This window comes from Lepidothrix coronata, unplaced genomic scaffold, assembly GCF_001604755.1.
Source record: "Lepidothrix coronata isolate B3197 unplaced genomic scaffold, Lepidothrix_coronata-1.0 Scaffold2, whole genome shotgun sequence".
NCBI classification, from domain to species: domain Eukaryota; kingdom Metazoa; phylum Chordata; class Aves; order Passeriformes; family Pipridae; genus Lepidothrix; species Lepidothrix coronata.
The window spans coordinates 14,379,469-14,398,802 of NW_016690182.1; the positions used below are offsets into that span (position 1 = coordinate 14,379,469).

General features: G+C 43.6%; 1 protein-coding gene across 3 annotated transcripts in view; it reads left to right on the forward strand.

Moving 5' to 3' along the window:
* Positions 1–4,871: 4,871 nt before the first annotated feature.
* ABCB7 (ATP binding cassette subfamily B member 7) overlaps positions 4,872–19,334 on the forward strand; it is a 40,385-nt gene continuing 25,922 nt past the window's right edge. For all 3 annotated transcript variants that reach the window (XR_001875280.1, XM_017817740.1, XM_017817751.1), the window contains exons 1-4: positions 4,872–5,036; positions 11,661–11,738; positions 13,251–13,337; positions 18,638–18,757. Coding sequence is in view for 2 of the 3 variants with exons in the window: in XM_017817740.1 (XP_017673229.1) it covers positions 4,872–5,036; positions 11,661–11,738; positions 13,251–13,337; positions 18,638–18,757 (450 nt within the window). In the remaining variant the exon portion in view is untranslated. The remainder of the gene's footprint in view (positions 5,037–11,660; positions 11,739–13,250; positions 13,338–18,637; positions 18,758–19,334) is intronic.

The window sequence follows — 19,334 nt, forward strand, 5'->3', positions numbered from 1 at the left end:
CAGCCGAAATGATGATAGACCCCAAAATAAAATTTGTCCCTTTCAAATTAGAGTAAGCCAAAGAGTAAATTAGCAGTTGGGTTTTAAATGATATCAATATCACAGCTTTTTCCGTATAGTTTATGGAACAAGGACGAATAATCTGTCTTTCAAAATATCAAACGTTTCAGGCAATTTCAAAGTGTAATTATCTTATAAATTTCCCAACATAAAGAAATTAATGGTCTAAAATGAGAGAGCCATAAAAATGTGGCAGGAATATATATAAACAACCTTTCTTCTCAGAAAGCTGATTTAAAAAAAAAAAGAAATGGGAGAAAAGAAAGATGGGGACTCACCCTCTCACCTCCCCCTTCCTTCCCAGGTCCTGATGTGCAATTCAGAACCATCCCTGTGCTGTGGGCAATAACGCTGAGCCTGCAAACAAGGAGTCCTTCTGACTGAGGCTGAAGCAATTCCTCAAGAAGAAACAAAGCTGGAACCATGAACTGTCACAGGCTGAATTTCTCCTTTCCTCTCTGCCACACCTGGCAAGCCCTAGAGCTTTGTCAAAAAACCATCCCAACCCCCCCAAAGCAGCTGCTCAGCGGGAACCCCCCTGGCTGCAGACACACTCCCCCAGCACTCCTGGCTCTTTGCAGCCCCTTCTCGGAGCACTGTCCCAGAGGAGCTGCAGGAACAGTGCTGCTGCTTAGTCCACACCTTCTCTTGGCCCTGATGGTCCACACACACTCAGGACAAGCTCAAGGCTGTCGCTGACCTTGCTGGACAAGACAAATTTCCAACGGGCCTGACAGAGCTCTGGAGGGACAGAAGGTGAGGAGGGTCCCTGAGCAGTCTCCAGGCCTCTCCATTCCTTGACAGGCTCTTGGCTCCACCAAACACCCAAAAAACACCCAACCCTGCCTTGCAACTCCTTCACAACGTTGAAAACCCCACTGTTCAAGTCAGACAGTTCCAGCAGGTTCACAGCCCCCGAGGCTGCCCTGGCCCCACACAACATTCAACTGCTGCTGGCGGGCTCTGATCCCCCCACCCCGGTCCCCCCATCTCCCTCCCAACATTTCAACTTCACATTGCAAATCTCTCTCTCCACTGTGCGTTTCTCTTACCACATTTCCATGGCCAAACCCCTCACTACTGGTGGCTTCTGAGCAGCAGGAACCAAAGTTAAGAAAAGCTCCACTTGTGCCCGGGCCAGGGTGAGTGCTCTGCAGACAGAAGGCTCTGTGTGCTCTCACTCCCTTGGCAGGAATAACAACCTCAGCCACTTCAGGGGAGGTGACTGGATTAGCGGGGAGAAAGGAGAAAAAAAAACAGAAAGGGAAAAAGAAAAGCAACCAGGAACAACCAAAGAGGCTCCAGCGTGGCCTGGTGTATTTGCAGTGAGCCAGAGCACAGGTTAGAACAAAACCTGGAGAAGGCAAAGGGATCAGGACATGACAAATCTAAAGCTGCTGTGGATTCACTGTAGGTTTGATCTACTCACAGGCAGTAAATCCATGGCCCAGGCGAGGCCTCTGCTGTGCACTGGGCTGATGTGCCACATCCACCACCTCTCTGAGCAGCCCCTCCAATGCCTATAACGTAATCAAACATCTTTAAATACAGCTCATTTATGCTAGTTATTTCTTTGACTATGAAATACAATTCACATTGCACTTCCAGTGTGTGTGCAGATGCTCTGTTCTTAAATGCAAGGTCTGAAGATTAATAGTTCATATATTTCTAGAAATAAGTGTAACAGTCACTATCTCCAGATCAGCACTGTGCCTTTCAGCACATATTCTACTTGCCAAAATTAATTTGTATCTCTAAGCAATGGGTTCTATCCTCCCCCAACATTGTCCTGTTTGCCTATTTTTATTCTCACTATTTTCTTCTCAATCATTTTCCCTCTTGCTTTGGTAAAGCATTGGCCTTCTTGTGTTCATACCATTCCAATACCATTGGTCCAGAATTATCATTGAACATTGTCACTTTTCTTTATCCTTTACCCTGACTCCTGAATTCATTTTGATTTCCACAGCTCTGGGATTACTTCTATGAGTAATCTGTATGAAATTGTACTCTGTTTTTTCACAGCTGCAAGAAATAGATACTTGTTGCTATAAGTGAAATTCATTACAATGTTAGAATCATATTAAACACCTTTAATAAGAAAGAACTTAAAGACTTCAATACACTCTAAATAAGGTGTTATTTCACCTCCGTGGGATGGGTCTTATACATCTTTTGCTGAGCTCCTTCTGTAAACTTTTCTAACTGAAAAAATAATGTGCTATCAATCAACTGACCTTGTTCTCAAGCCCTGGTTTGTTGTTTCCACAGCTCCTAGAAGAAGGCCAGATTAAGTATCTTTTAGGATTCTATTCACAAATTTCCACTGTAGTGAGTTATTTCCATCCCTGGAGCTTCTACTTCTTCGACTGAGCTGCTTCTGTCATCTCTCCAGAGAGCCAGCTCTGGACCAGACATTGATTTCTGTCTATCTCCAAGGAGATCCTCTGCTTCCACAGCTAAATCTGCAGAGAAACAGATATTTATTTTGTGGCAAGCTACTTTAAACACTGTAAGTTTATAAAACTTCTCTATTGGCTTTCTGTGTCTCTATCATGAGCTCTGTTCTCCTGGTTTGGTCACTCTGGGACAGGGGTTGTCATGTTTCTGCCCACAGCAGGGATATGGGCTCTGTTCTGTTCTGTGTCTCTCTCAGGGCTGGTGCAGTGCCTTGTACAACTATCAGTAATCTGGAATCACATAAACTGGAAACAAAAGGAGAAAGAGAAGACAAGAACTGGAGACAAGACTGAAAGGGTAGCAGGAGGAAATAAAATCAGTAGCATGGGAGAGTTATTAAAGAAGGAAGAGTAGTTAAGACAAAATTTGCAGGGAAAATAATCATATCAAATATATTAAGTACCTTCTATGCTTGAAAAGTGTAGAAAAAATAAAGTGGTACACATTAGCACAGAAAATGGAAATGCCAAAGCTGATTTTTTTGCTCAGGCCATGATAATGGACTATGAGCATTATTAATTATAACATTTTCCATCCAATGCCACACAGCCATTGGATATTGTCTCTCACTGTTGAACGACAAGGCCGTGATGATGCAGCTGTCTCAGGAAGGTGTTGGGAAGTCTGACAATATGTTTGTCAGGAGATTTGCACGTCTCTGTTAGAGGTATTGGAGCTCTGTCAGATCCTGCCATACCACAGCTCAGGGTTCCATTATCCACATGCAGGATACTCCATGTAGCTCGTGTCCAGAGAGCTTGAGATGGTGAGAATAATGCACACATAGCACAGGGCTGAACTGAGAGCCTGTGCTGCAGGTCGGATCGATCCAGAAAGCACTGTATGTGCAGACAAACTCTGTGTGCATGAAGGCACCTCAGCAATGCATGTGGAGAAATGGCAGGGACATTTGAAATCTCTCAAGAGATGCTGCCGTGCTGGCCAGGCTATCTTTTCAGGTTGCCCCAGACAGTGCCACGATTATCCCCTTTTGCCTGGTCAAACTCCCATGTTGAGCAGAGCATGCTGAAGGAAGCAGATGTATGACAGCCCAGAATTCCTGTTTATTGCTCTGAACGATGCCACAAGGCGGCACTGTTCAGACCCAGCTCTGCCAAATGCAATTAGGATGAAGAATTAGATTAGTGCCAGAGAAATATCGCCTCTGTCGTTTGAAGTGGATCCTGGTCAGAAGCAAAGTTGAGTATCAAAGCACAGGCTAGAGAAATCCTGCCTCATTAAAAATTGACTTTAAGCCAATTGTCCTCTTCCTTTCTGTCTGTCTGTCTGTCTATCTTTCTCCCTTGCAAACGAGCTTACAACTCTCCCTCAAGGCAAGAGCATCAGTAGTCAAGCTCTGGTAGCTTTGAAGAAATCTTAATGTGATTAGAAATGCCACACAGAGTTCCAGCCTCCTCCCGGCTCTGCATGCCAGTCGGATGGGAGTATATAGGCCACCGTAAACGTATTCCATGCACAGCTCTATCTCCCTAAATCGGCGTTTAATTAGGAACCATATGCTTGCTGTGTTATTGTGGTTCTTAGCCCGGGGAAGGGTGCGGAATGCAGGATGAGGTCGGTGCAGACGGGATGGAGAGAACTGCCACCCCACGTGCCGTGTCACGGCGCCCCGGCCGAGGAAACTGCGCGGGGGCCAAACTCCACGGCCAGGGACGTGTGTGCCAGCTGGGGCACCTCTTCTGTCTGCAGCCACGTCGGTGTCCAGCCGGGAGCGCTCCCCGCGGTTGGGAAGGAGCACCCGTATGAAGTACCGGCGGAGCCAAGGACCGACATGAGCGACGCTTGCTTTGGGCTGAAGGCCCCCCGTTTCAGCAGTCCAGTTTCTCAAAGAGGGGGATTTTATTTGCGCAGTCAGAACACAAACCCTCCTGAGGGAGAGATGGCTCGGAAGGGCCTGGCTGTTCCCGGCTCGGCACGGAGGTGTCTGTGCCCCTCAGGGTGCCATGGCAGGGCTGAGGGTAGCTCACTGCGGGGCACCACGTACGGCTGAGGGCAGCCCCTCTCTGGGCACCATGGTAGGGCTGAGGACTGCTCCCCTCAGGGCGCCGCGGCGGGGCTCAGGGCAGCCTCAGCGCTCGCGCTCCCTCTCCACCGCTGCCCACCGGCCAGACCAAGCGGCCCCGGCGGGCGGGAGCCAAGAGGCGCTGCCGCAGGACGGCGACTGGTCCTGGCGCTACCCCGGGAAGGAGCGCGATGCCCCACGACACTACCCAGCCCCACCCGGCCCTGGCGCCCCTGCCCCGCCTTCCCTTCAGGGCGGCCGGGCCCGCCCCTTCCCTGCCGCGGGTCCGCCGCCGCCCCACAATGCCCTGCGCCCCGGCCCTCGCAAGATGGCGGTGCTGGGGGCACCGCGGGGCCTGGTGGCCGCCGCCTCCCGCAAGCGGCGGCTGCTGCTCGCCCTGGCCCTGCTGCGGCCGCCGCCCGCCGCCGCCTGCGCCGCCGGGGCGATAGCGGGGACCGGGCGGCGGGCCCGCGCCACCCCGGCGGGCGGACAGGTGCGTGGGGGCGCCGGGGAAGGCGGGCGGGGGTGGTCCCTGAGCGGTGGTCCCTGAGGGGCGGTCATTGAGGGGCGGTCACTGAGGGAGGGTCAGGGGCGGTCTCTGAGGGGCCGCCGATCCCCGCGGCGCTGCCCCGGCCCTGCGAGCACGGCCCGGTCCGTCCTTGCCTGCCTGGAACCGGCGCCCCCCGCCCGGGCGGGCCCCGGGAGGCCCTGCGGGGGCTCTTTAAGGACGAGCATTAGAAGCCCCAGTGTCTGTGAATAGATGCAGGATGTGTGCGTAGGGAATACTTGTGCTAGCGGCTGATTTTGCCGCTCTGTAGGGAAAGGGAGTTGGAGTTGGAGTGCTCTCTGTCAGCTGGGCGGGCTGTAACATGTCCCAGGGGATGAATTTTTTGTTAGTAGTAAAGAATTGAGCACATATTTCGAGCTGTGTAAGTCACAGGCATTTTTCAAAGCAAATGAGGAAGTGTATCCCAAAGGTAGAGGGAATGAACATATCCCAAAGACTTTCCATAAGATTTCAGATAGCTCTGATTTCTGTCTCATAATAACCTGTTACCTTTTGTATTCCTCACATTACCACTGTTTATGAGTAGCTTTTCTTTGTCACCTTGATTAGTTTTCCCTGACAGGCAGAATTCTGCCAGAGACTACAGTCAACTTCGTGTTGTTTGGTAGGTGAGATGGGCAGGGCTGAAGTGATAAATCTGAGGGGGGTTTAGTTTTGAAATCGAGCAAGACAAGAAGGCGAGAGTTAATGTTGATGCATATCAAATATTTAACCCATGTATTTACATACATTAAAATATGCCTGAACACTCAGTATTGTCCCTGTTCCTGGAAACCCATTTCAGCTGTGAGTGAACAAATAGCAGCGTTATCATGGTGATGAATAGAAGCATTAATTATATTCCTGGTTTCCTTTTGAATGTTTTTATTTTCATGTTGGGAATACCAGTCCTTGCTGATCAGTTTTAATTGCCACATGTCACTAAATGTGGATTTGCACTACATTTTCTGATCTAGAAAACCAAGGCTATGTTTGTGGAATATATATGTGCTCATCTCTCTGGCCTTTTAGTTTCTAGGCATTTTTTTGTCACTTCTGCATCAAGCTCTATTTGACTGAAAATTACAATTTATTAAGTGCAGGAGCAAGGTCTTATATTTTGTTAAATAAAAATTGCCATGTTATGAGAAATAGGCAACACATTTTATGGAAGTTCAAGAGTATTTGACTCTTACCTAGCAGGAGGCAGAAACCTAAGGGTTCTGGATTTTTGGTTATAATGTCCTTCAAAATTTTGGGACATGATTTTTTAAACATTTAATTAAAATTGCTGTGTTGTCCTGCAATTTCAGTTTCCTCTTCTCATTTTTCAGCTAGTTCAAGAAATACTGTGCCTGCACAAAGGGAAGTGACTCTGAGAAGTTGGCCAGGCACTTCAGCAGTTGTATTTCAGAGTGATTAGCTGTTGATTTTTATAAATTAGGTAATTCAGCAGTTAAAAAAACCTTCTGGAAGCAAGTATGTGCATCCTGGTTTAGTTTCAGTTGTTTGATTATTTTGCTATGCTCATACACTAATGGGGACTGTCAATATTTTCAATGGACTTGTTCTGAAAGCTTTTCTATATATTAAAAAAATTGAAGAAACACACCTGGGCTTGCATTTAAAGCAACTTAATCTTGATTGCCATGGTCCCAAGCTGTGTGTTTGACAGTCAGTGGGAACGAGGTGGTGAAAGCAGTGTGTTAGAGCAGGTGTTGTGGTGAAAGCCTCCAGGCTCCCATGTGGTGACACATCTTAGTGTGTATATTTGAGTGTGGGGGAAAGCTCTGACCCTCTGTTACCTTCCTGGCTGTGTTGTAGGTGTCAGATACGGGTTAGAGTTTGCACTGGTTTGTCCAGTATTTCCAGGGGCAGTAAATGTGACATAAGTGCTCCTGATCCAGCATTTTAATCTCCCATGGGATGGGACACTGGCAGGGCCCAACCACTTGTGGAATGCAGAGTTGGCTCTAATGGCATGTCTTCCCTGAAGTGTTCCTAAATAGGAAGGCCCTTCCTGGGAGGGCACCCCTAATGTGACAGGGTTACACCAGTGCTTCTCACTGCTGGGAGTAAAGTCAGCTCTGCAACCACAGCTGGGCTTTCATTGGTGTAACTACACAAATGGCAGAGGTTTGGGACAACATAACTGTGTCAGGAGCAGTGCATTATACAGCTCAGACTGGTAAACAGCACAGCCATAGCTGAACTCGTGAGGATTAAAGGCAGGAAGAACTCTGGTGAAATATGACCATAAGAGCAAAGTTGCCAACCATTCTTTTTGACAAAGATAATTTTAAAGACTTGCCTGTGATCCTTTTACTCTGCTTTGCATCCATGTGGTATTTGATCCCCTGTCTTCTTGTAGCGTTTTTTAAGCTTATAATTAATTGTAAGCTTAATTGTATTTTCTATGGCACTTAGTGCCATGAGAGTCAAGTATAGCAGTTGTTTGGGTGCAGTTGCATCACAGATCCACATCTTCCCTCACACTTATGTTTTTCAGTACTTTTGATTGCAGTTTTGTAACTTTTTGTATCCTGAAGAGTAAAACAGCTAAATTTATGGAGGGCAAAGACAGGTGTCATAAATACTGTGGGCCTGTGATCCGACTTCATTTCTTTATGTTGAGATCAGTTTGTATTTCCATAACCACAGCTCCTTTGGGTCCCCCTCCTGCGGTCGGAGTAGGCAGAGGTTCATCCTGTCAAAACTTGTATGTGAATTTGGGGTCTGTGCTGAGTAGGGAACTGGCACGTTGGCTTGGTGAAGTATGATAAGTAACCAAACAAGTGCTGGAGTTTTTTTTCCTGGGAAGCTTGTGGGGGTTTTCTTGTTTGTTTTTTTTTTGTAGAACAGTTTGCCTGTATCCAAAATAAAAGCAATGGCAGGTTCTGTTCAGTCTAAATATGGCAATTAAATGAATCTAAAAATTAGTTAAATGAATTTAAATGACCTAAATGGAAAGAAAATAGCATTTGACTAGAAAGGTCCAACACCCTTAAACTAAGGATAATTATTTTGCTAGGAATCTTTATAAATGAAGAAATACACTGAGGAGTTTCAGGGAGAACTTTGGCAGTGATAGAAAGCAGGACTGTGTAAACTATTGTAACGGTAAAAAGTAGAAGAAACTTTTTTTCTTCTTTGCATTATCTTGCCCTTCCAGCTGCCAGTGATAAAAAGTGTGTTCTTCTGCATAACTTAATAATATCCCTTGCTCTGGAAGGGGTTCTAAGAGAAGTTTCAGGTATTTCTGTTAATTTTATTTATATTTTGCCTAGGTTTTTTATTTATTTATTTTTACCCAAAGCCTGGTCTGTTCTGTAAAATTATACTGATGTTTATTGTCCAGACATTTCATGAGTTGGTGTGTGTTGCTAAGTTCTCTTCTCTAGACTTCGAAGGTGCAGTTGAACAGCACAATGCCTGGGAACTATAAATCGTGTCTCTGGGAGTCAGCAGCCTTCACTGACAGATACCTGTATTTGAAACTCCTTGAATTTTAAAATCCCTTTATAGAGGAAGTATTGCTGCTGAGCAGATCAGCAGTCCCATATATCTGCCTGGAAAAATGGACATCTAAAATTGCTGTGAGGGAGGATGGCCCATCCCTGCAGGCCAGGCTGGGGCTTGGAGCAGCCTGGGATAGTGGAAGATGTTCCTGCCCATGGCAGGGGATGGAATGAGATGGGCTTTAAGGCCCCTTCCAGCCACAAGTGTTCTATGATTCTCTGAACTAGAACAGAGGGAAATACGGATCTCGATCTGGAAGTCATTTGGGGAACACGGCGGGCACAGGCTGAGCTGCACTCCCTGCAGTGGGGGACTGAGGTGCTCTCTGGGTTTTCTCTTCTGCCCCTGAGAAGTGTTTTACCAAGAAAGCCAAATGTGAGGGTATATTAGAAGGTGTTGTGGGGGAAATTCCTTAAGGTATCTTTTTGTTCATCTCCCTGTTTTCCTTTGCTCTGTGCACGTTCATCCGAGCGTACAGAGCAATGGCACATTGGCCATTGTTAAATGTAGCTCCAGTTAAGTTTATACTGTTCATCTTGGTGGCAGTTTAGTCTAGATTTATACCAGAATATTTTCACCTTCTCTCTCATTTTCCTCCATTGTTTCCTACTCATAATTTCTTTTCTTGCCTTGCAAACTCAGCAAAATTAACTGTGGGACTTGAACACTGCACGGGTACTTGGATCCCACCTTCAGTTGTGTTTGCTGTTACAGTTAGTTTAAAACAGCCAGTCCCCATCAGATGAGTGCAGCATGCCTGGAACAGTACATATCATATTCCAGAGGGAACCTTTTAAGTGTGGATTTGACCTTGTGCAAATGTGTTTTATCCCTGTTGCATGTTTGCATTTGTAGTATTTAAGCTGCTACTCACAGTCATGACATTAGCAACATGACTTTTATGGGCAGTCAGTACTACACATCTGTTTCATTCTTTAGAGTTTATAGAATCATGTCCAAAAATGCATTAAAAGGGCATAATAGTGCAGAGTCAGGCATTCAAAAGTTAGGAAATGCCAGGATTCAAGTTTCCTGCATAATTTCAGAAATGCAGAAATAAGCAGGACTCTCTCCTGCTCCTTTAAAGAAATAACCTGCTTCTTTGATCTGTTATGATAAGATTCAAGTATGGCTTTTCTTTGTAGTCTTAAATCTCTTGGGAAAAAAATAGTGAGGAGAGTGGAGTCGTCTTCCTGCAGAATGTGTGGAGAGTGGTAGGGAAAGCTTCAGCCCCAGTCCTCTGAGCAGTTTTGCTGTCAATACTCTGATGGGCAGAGGGATTATCAGTGAAGTCAGTTGTTCACCTTGTTTAATTCTTTATTTCTTCACTCAGATCTGATTTTTAGCAGGAGATGGGAGAGGATTGAAACCTTCAGTCTTCCAGACTCAAGTTTGCAAATAAGAACAAGTTTTCCTGTGTATCTTGTGCAAATCTTTTAATTCTTTTGCTGTATTCATCTCTTAACCCAATGGCAGTTCATAGTTTCAGTCAAGGAATTGGGCTGTTTTTCTAAAGCAGGATTTGAGACCAGATCTGCTGGTGTTTCAGTACCAATTGTTTCTGTGATGTTGTTTGCCTCATACTTCAGTTAGAAGGGAACCTGGAGAACTTTGAGGTCAAAGGATATGAATTATTAGTAAAATGTTTTTATGATATCCTATGAGTAAACTCTAGAAGGGCAGTAATTATCTTCTTTCCAATAACTGTTGGAGCATTATAATTTTGCTATGATATTTTCTGTTTATGGCACTGTCACTGTTCCTGTGGAGGGTACCTTGGTTTAGATGGAATCCTCTGTGCTGACACAAAGCTGTAAAGTTATGAGTGTATCTACAGTGAAGTGCTTTAGAAATGCTGCTCCTTCATTTTACCCAGCTCTTGGGAGCATCAGGACAGTTCACCCAGCCCAGTTAGCTCTGCTAAGGGCAAAACATGTAATTGGGATGTTCACTTTTCCTCTGTATATAATGCCATATAGTGGAATTGTTTGGAGCAAGCAGATCACATGTGGTGACTTATGCAGGAATGGTTTTAATTTTCTTTAAAATTGTAACTTAGGATATATGTCTTAAGATAAGAACAAAGGAATGTTTAAGGCAAGAGATCAAATAGATGCCACTGCTGCTGTTTGTCAAGGTTAAAAATGCTTTTTTGTGACCAAGTTCTTTTTTTCCCCTTTTTGCCCTTGGTGCTTTGCTGTGGGCTCATGAGCACCATGTGTCTGTTTTGCTCTGCAGTGGTGATTGTTACATAGTGGATGGTTAATATTGTAGCAGAACAGTAAAAGATTTACTATTGAACGTGTCAAAGATGATGTGACACCATCAGTGCTGACCAGAAGAGAGCTCCCTGTGTCTTGCCACCAGGGAAGCAATGCCAGTTAGTCCATCTGAGGAGAATAAATGGTCCTTTGCAACGTGGATTGCTTTGCAAGGTAATGTGTAGAGAGCATGGCACAGCTGGTGCTAGCAGTCTCTTAAGGTTGGCAGATCTGTGAATATTGGGTATCTTGTGTCCTAATAACCTAAAACTTGGTGCCAGCCCTGCTCCAATTTCTGACAGTCCCAGTGTTTCCCAGCCCAGAGCTGTAGCTTTGATTTGCCTAGTGGAGACAAGCATGGCATGAGCTGAGCTAAGAGGAATTGGGAATGGCAGAACCTATAAGCATAAAAGTAACATTTCATGATGAAAAATGGAAGAAAAGACTGTTTGGAAGAAGTCAGAAGACAACCTGGGGGAAAATGAAAATGAGATGAAAGGGAAAACTTTGGGTTTTCATGGTACAAAAGAAACAGAGTCTGATGGGAGCGTGGATTCAGGGAAGGGAAAGGCTCATTGTCACTGAGCATTTTAATGGGTGAATGGAGTTTGTTTTACAGATGCTTCCCATTAGTTTGCTTTTTCCGTGGTCAGTTGTTAAAAACCAAAGCCATCTGCCTTCTTTTCACGTTGTGCTTGTTTACATGAACCAGATGAATATTCTCTGACTGTGAAATGCATGTTCTGCATGACTCCATTTTCACTTCTTTTTCTCCCTTTTTGTTCTGTAGATTCCACCCATTTGCAGGCAAAGATCGTGGCACGGCCTGGCAGGGGATTACTCAAGGCCATTACTAGAGCCTTCAGAGGTGGGTACAATTGGTTCTTCCTACTTGCAGGTCAGAGGAAACTTAAGCCCTTGGAGCATCTTTCAGTTTAATCTGCTAGTTTTGTGGGTTTTTTTATTAATTTCACTATTTATGGTTCTGAAGTGCAGCAGATTAAATGGCAAGTTATGTTTCTGCCCCTAGAAGTCTTTCTGAATCCTTAGAAACTAATGATATTACAGTAACTTTCAAAGAAGAGTCCCTAAAAATGCAGGTCTTGTGTGTTGATACTTAGATTCATGTTGTCAAGCATGGAAAATGCCCAGGTAAGGAATGCCCAGGCACAGGAGATTGTGAGTTTTCCTTGAGTGTGTAAGGCCTTATTACTTTAAAATTCTGCTTAGGTTGTAGAATATTCTCATTACTGAATATCAGGCTTTTACTCCTGGGAGGTCTGCTTGCCTTAAAACTAGTGTAAACATAAGGAAGGTGTAATTTTTCCTGTTCATGGAATAATTATGACACATAATGAAGCTAAGAAATTTATTTATTTTACTTTTCTTTTTGTTTTTTAATTATAAAATAATGACCTCTCACCGGTTATCACAGAACTGACTTAAGCAGCTAAAATCTTTTGAGGATCTTTCGGGCTTCAAAGCATAAAATCTACTTAGATTATTTTTTATAATGTTTTTCTTTAAAATGTGAAAAGTGACATTTTGATTTGGATAGCAGACCCTATCAGCCAACATACATCAAAGGGGATTCCCAAGGAGCTTTTGCTTAACTTGAACCTGAAAACTGTGAACATGTAACAAATCTTTTAAACAGAATGCAGATTACTTTTTGAAAAGCTCGAACACATCCATTGTTTGTGGCAGGCACTTGGAAATTGAACTTGGAGAAATGCCTGGTCTATGTGTGTGAATAAATTCAGACCTTTTCTCTGAGGAGTCTTGACCATGTGCTGAGAGAAGTGGGCATTTAACAAGCAGGTTCTTTTCCAAACTGCCCCTGTACATGGATTGCAGCAGGGGCTCTGGGCTAGGGTAATTTGTACCTGACTTATGGCACCAATAGGCCATTCCCATCCTGGTGGGAAAGAGAAGTGTAAAGTGGATTTATCTTATTTATTTTGCCTGCAAGTAAAGTTACTCTTCTGTACATGGAAAGAGTATTATTGCTGAAATGTGTTCCACTTTACATATTAATGTGCCTCAGCATGGTTATCCCCCAGAACTTCAAGGGTTTTTTCTATGTTTTTCAGTGCGTTTTCAATTTTTAGGTGTCTTTTTAACTGAAATATTTAAGGATCTGTCCTTACCTCCTGCCTGCTTGGAACGTGCACTTTGCTGCCAGAGTTATAGTCCCTTTCTTATTATTGTTTTCTTAAGCAAGGCAGGGTTTTTAGAGAGAGGAAAAATCTTTGACTAAAGCAAGCTGATCCAGGTGGAGGATGGGGGAGGGAAAACAGGCCAGTAGTTGCTCTTTCTGTTGGCTTTTACGTGCCTGTTTCCTGAGGTTCTTGCAAATTGACTTTTCCTTTTCACCCAGATCCTGCCAAGGTGGCGACTGGTAGAGAAGAGGATGTGTTGGCATGGCCATGCAGGTGGAGGGCTTCACACAGATCCAAAGGAAGGGGTAAAACATGGCTTCATTACTATTGCTTTTAAAATAAAAAATGTTATCAGCAACAGTTTGTGCAAAACTGTGTTGGTAGATATGTGAGTAGTGTAGTGGAGTAGATACAGTTTAATTGTCGATGTAGACTTGCTAACTCTTAAATCACCAAATGTTTGTAATAACTGTGTTCAAGGGCTTAATTTGTTTTATTAAAAATACAATTTAATGTTACACACCCCTTTGAAATGGGCCTGTGTTATGTAAAATTCTTTTGATGGAAACTATGTTCCAATAATTTACTGTGGTTTGCTCACCTGGACGTTCTACTATCCTTGACATTCAGGACAGTAGAAATCAGTTTGTGGGTACAAGTCAATGCACCACTTGGTAAAATCACACTTGCAATAGGAGGGGAGAGAAGTAATTGAACTGTGTATATTTTTACTTGGATTTAATATTAATGCATCTGTTATATTTTGACTGTATTTCTATTCAGGAAGCACACGTTAAAGTAAGGATGGTGGTATGTGAGGAGAACTCTCTCTTATTAGCCCAAATGATTCCAGTTAGAGGCAGTTTTGGGTTAGAACAACACGGGATCAACTGCATGACTAAAATTGCCAAAGCAAAGCTCTTGTGTTTATGTAACTTTGATCTTCTCATTTCCTGGGCAAACTTATTTCTGTTGCTTTGTGTACTTGCAGAACGATTCTGTGTGATGGGTATAACTTGTTCAAACTGGGGCGGGATCTTGCTAAAATTAGTGAGGACCACGTTGATGACAAACAGTCCTCCGTGCAGAGTCTTTCAGGGCTGCTTTGCTGATGTTTAAGTGCTCTGAGGATGCCTTTCCTACAGCCTCATTTGTAAAGTAACTGAAAAGTTACACCTAAATTTTCCTCTTAAATTTTCATCTGAGAGTTGTCCCTTCATTGAATTCCAACCTGTCTGTGTTACAGGCAGAAGTTAGGAGAGGTGTATGTTTTATAGTAAGAGGGAATTCCATAACCTGAAGTGTAGCCAGCTTGTTTTGGCAAACATCTGTGATCTTTTCTGCATGAGGCACAGGGGGAAATGGAATAATTGGCCATCTCCAGTCAGTGGTACCACTGGCTCTGCATGTAACATTAACTTTAGACTCATTTTGAGACCCTCCTTGCAACAGGTATAGGCTCTTTTCAGAGACTTCCTAGGAAAAAGACTTCAAACCTAGCAGATTATCCTTCTCTCTTTCACATTTAAATTTCAGGGTTTTCTCTGCTCATAAAGGAAATGGAAAGTTCTCTTCACCAAAACACTAGTAGCCTTAAGGAATGTGGGATGTTCCTTAACTTTAAAACTTGCTAGGAATAGGTTATCCAGAAATTTTGATGCCAGATGATATTTTTTTAGTTTACTAGACAATGTAAATATTCCAGTGGCATTCTCCCTTCACTCATTACTTGCAGCTATTCCTGTGTAAAGCAATTCCCTGAGTTTTTTATTCCAATAAAGCATGGTTAATGCAGGACATTGCCAGTTAAGGCTGCTGTCCGACTAAACAAATATCTGTTAGGATTGTCCAGGAGAAAGCAGCCGGAGTTGTAGAAGTTGTAAAATGTGTGAAGATTGAAAGAAAAAACAAAGTGACGTTGTGTGCAGATGCCAGGAGCTTCTCAGCAAATATGAAAGGAAGGAAATATGATATTCCAAGTGCAGTTCTTATGTTTCATGTATACATGTACTTGTATTCAGTGCATAAAAATACTGGCACCCAATTTACCCATTTTCCCCCTAGGATTATGCTTTTAGGAGAACTGCAGGTGATACACATGTCAGCTGTATTACAGCTTTCTCTATTCCAAACTTTTTTTGACAAACCAGCAGCCTGTTCATTCGGAATCTGACTTTTGGAGTGATATTTTTAAATTACCCCTTTTATAGCAGCTTCAGGGGTACAGAACTGAATACTAAGGATAAACACAGAGTGAAGGGCACATTTCCTTCATCTCACATGTAACTAGGAGAGAAGTTTACACATCTCTCTGTTTTTGCAAAACAACTTTCACTGCAGCAGTGGCTGATGTGCTGAGTACTGAAACTGAAACCAGTACTGTTCTTTACCAGCTTCGGGGTTTTTTTGTGTGTTAGTCTTTTGTACACAGAATGGACAGGAATGAAAACTGTGCTGCCTGGCATGATGCCAGACATACATTCCTTTCTTATGGAAAGACATTTCACTCCCTGCTCTTTAATTTTTAGTTATCACTTGCTTTCTGTGGAGGGGAGGGATAGCACAAAGACAGAAGACTAAGTGCCTTTTCCCCCAAAGTTTGGAAGAAAACTCAGGCCCTGGTTTGACATTTATTTAAGCTGATAAAGCAACTGAAATAAGAATCCTTCCTCCCCTCGATGTGGTGCTCCGTAGGTCACGGTGTGGTCAGAGAGTGACCAGGGTGAAGTGGTGGAGCTGAACAATAACTGCCCAAATGGTGGGAACCAGACAACTGGTGCTGCTTCTCTCCCAGCAAGCTGCAGGCCCTGGGCCGAAGCAATGCTAGTGCCTCCTGCTATAACAAAATTCTGTTCTCGGCTTGTTTTTCCTCATGGTGCTGAATTTGAAGGTTTATCTGAATCTTTACTGGGACAAAACCATGCAACAAACACCCAAAGAGTTTTCTGCCAGGTTCATGCACTGAGTCAGTTCCTCGAAGTGTGTCATGGCTCCAGAGGTGGTGAGAAGTGGGCTGGGATGGTCCAGTGGAATGCTGGAAAGAGAGGAGAAAGCAGGGCAGGAGACATCTGTTAGTGCTTGGGAGAATAACGGGTGCAGCTCCCGCTGGGAAATACAGAGTGAGCACATGGGAGCCACAGCTGGGGCTGTCCTTCATCAGCAATGAAGCTTAAATGCAAGTCAAACTGCCATTTCCTTCCACCACACCTCTGGCACAGGCTTTATCCACACAGTGATGAGGCCAGCCCAGGGAATGCTTTGCAATGCTCAGTAACCTTGGAGACTGGGAAGAGGAATTATGACCTTCTTTCCCCCCCCCCCTTTAGGTGTTTCAAAAGGTCCAGAAACTGCATGGGATGGGTAGAGGGGACAGCAAGATGTTCAATGCTCTTTCTTTTGCAAATAGTTTTCAATATTTGGTAGTGTTTTGAAAACATGCTGCATTCAAAGAGAGGAAAAGACTTTTCTTCTTTGCTCCTTGCTGTATTAGATTTATAATACCTTTTCTTCCACTCCTTCCATTGCTGTAGAAATAGATGTTGAAAGGAAATGTAAAACATTACTACCATTTAAAAGGAGGTAAAATAAATGCATCTCTTAACCTTTTTATATACCTCAGAGAATCAAAAAAGGGCCTGAGTCCATTGAACAGATTGCTCATTTTAATTCTTAATGTTGCCACTTGCATATTTAAACAATTTTTAACTCATGTTTCTGTACAACAGTAACATTTATTTCATGGTAAACTTTGATGTAATATGTGTGCATTTTGCATCCTTTGATATTTCTTCTTGTTCCTTTGCAAGGCCTTTGGCAAATGACTGGCTGCCTTCTGACTTTTTTCTGAACAGTTTTACTTCTGTCACCGTTCAGAGCCATGAAAAAGGAAATAGAGTCCTTGTTTGCAGCCAGTGTATTTTGTTCCTTTTAATAGCTTTTCTGTGCAAAGTCTGCCTAGCCAATAGCAACATATAATTAGAACTGCTCTGATTGCAGCAGTATCTTTTGTGCTAATGTAATATCAATTTTTTTTAACTTTCTTTTAACCTGTAAGTGGCGATGAAAGGTATTTTGCAAATGTTTGAACTGCTTTTTATGCATATCCTTGGCTCACATGGAAAGATTCGTGTGTATGCTGCAGCAGATACCTCCATCTCCTGAGTGGGTAGGACACCACAGAAACACTTTCACATCCTCTCTCCACTTGCAAATCCTCCATATATCAATTCTCTAACAGTCATTTGCAATGTGCTTATCCTGTGTAATGCTCCAGTACATTTGCAGTTGTTGACAAAATGCCACTTTTGGTCTTTGAAGCTGTGACTAGAAACATTGAGATGAATTTCCTGGTGCTTTTAAAAGCTTGTATTTATAGGATTGGCTTCCCTGGTTGCCTCATCAGTTTTGCCTTTTAACAGACCTTTCCTTTCTTGCTTATTCACACCTTAACAGAGTATTTCTATTCTAGTTTAGTTTATCCTCAAGAATTAAGATACATTCTAAGAGTCCCCCTTTGTAGTGACTTCCATCATGAAGAGTCATTTTTAAAAGGAGTGCACTAACTTTTTGTTTCCCATCTCTCCCCTCAACTATAAAATATTGCCTGAAACGGAGAGATTAGCAGCCCTTGCTGCCCTCCCTTCAGTTTTAGATAACCCTTATTTCTTTTCAAGTTAACTCCAGTGCAGCCAACCCAGAAAAGCAAGTTGTTGATACTTGTACTTTGTTGCTGCATGCTCTCTTATTCTTGATTAGGAAACGTGGTTTAGGCTCCAGAGAATTTAGCTCATGAGTTTAGTGGAATATATCTTAAGTGTCAGTGATACTGAATCCATCTGGAAAATAGCCTTTACATTTCTGTAAAAAAAATACAACAACCAAACAAACAACAGCAAAAAAAAATACAACGACCAAAGCACAACTTCAACCTAAACCAAAAAAGTAATATTTTTCCAGATGGCTTGTTAACTGGATTGTGGTCTTTAGAGCAAAGTTTGAGGTTTGGAGGAGAACTGAAGAATTCAGTTAAAATGGATGTAATCAGTGAAGCCAACATATGGCCATGTCCATCACCTGCCTCCAGAAGGCTGAGTACCCAACATCAGGGAATGTTCTCCATACTACTTAGGTTTCTTGTAGACCTTTCACACTTCCTTCTTGCCTTAGGTTTTTCTGTTGCTTCATTAATTTTGTTTCTTTTTTGCATTTCCCTCATGTTGTTTCTAAGCTATTTTAAAACATCTTTCAAAAAGAAGTACCAACAAACCCTTGCATTTCCTACAGAAATCTTGAGAAGATAAAGAAGGGTGGGTTTATTTGCTCTGTGAAGTATTTCAGTGTGGTGAATTGTGGCTCTCTCTGTATTCCAGTTCCAGAACCCGTGAATTAAGAACAACTCATGAGCTTTAGCAGCGTGTCATGGATATAAACATACAAACAGCTTGAACTTTTAATGGGCAGTCCTGCTCTCAAACACTGTGAAGTGTCTGTTGCCTATCAAAGAAAATACAGAAGTGATCTAAATGTATAAAATTCATTCTCATTTCGCTGCTGTTTTGCTTGCTGAGGAGTGTCTATAATGCAGTGCCTTTGCTCTTGCCCACAGCTGCGGGAGATCGATGCCAAGAAGATCGTCAGGGCGATGCTGTCGTACGTGTGGCCCCAGGACCGGCCGGACCTGCGCGCCAGGGTCGCGCTGTCGCTGGGCTTCCTGGCCAGCGCCAAGGTAGGGACACACACCCTCACTGCCAGGGTCACTGCTCAGCTGCACAGGGATAATTGGCTTTTTTATTGTTTAAGGGATTTACACTCTTAAGGTGTCCCTTTCCTGCGCAAGGTGTGTATAGTAATAAAAACAATAGCTTGGATTTTTGGACAGGGTGTGTCTGCAGGTGATGTGTGTTTAGGGAGATGATGATGATGACAGCCAGAATTTTTATTTCCATTGGTTTATTTCCGTTCCATTAGGTTAGCCCAGGGTTTTCCATTGCTGATTAGGTTGGATCTCAGGAAAAGGTTCTTCCCCCAGAGGCTGGTTGGGCACTGCCCAGGCTCCCCAGGGCAGTGGGCACAGCCCCAAGGCTGCCAGAGCTCCAGGAGGGTTTGGATGATCCTCTGAGGCACAGGGTGTGACTCTTGGGGATGGACCTGTGCAGAACCAGGAGTTGGACTGGATGATCCTTGTGGGTCCCTTCCAGCTGAGCACATTCTGTGATTCTGTGAATCATTTACCTCAGAGATTATGGGAAATTGAGTTAAAGGTTGCCTACAGACCTTCTTGTGTGATGCTGGATGTGTCAAAC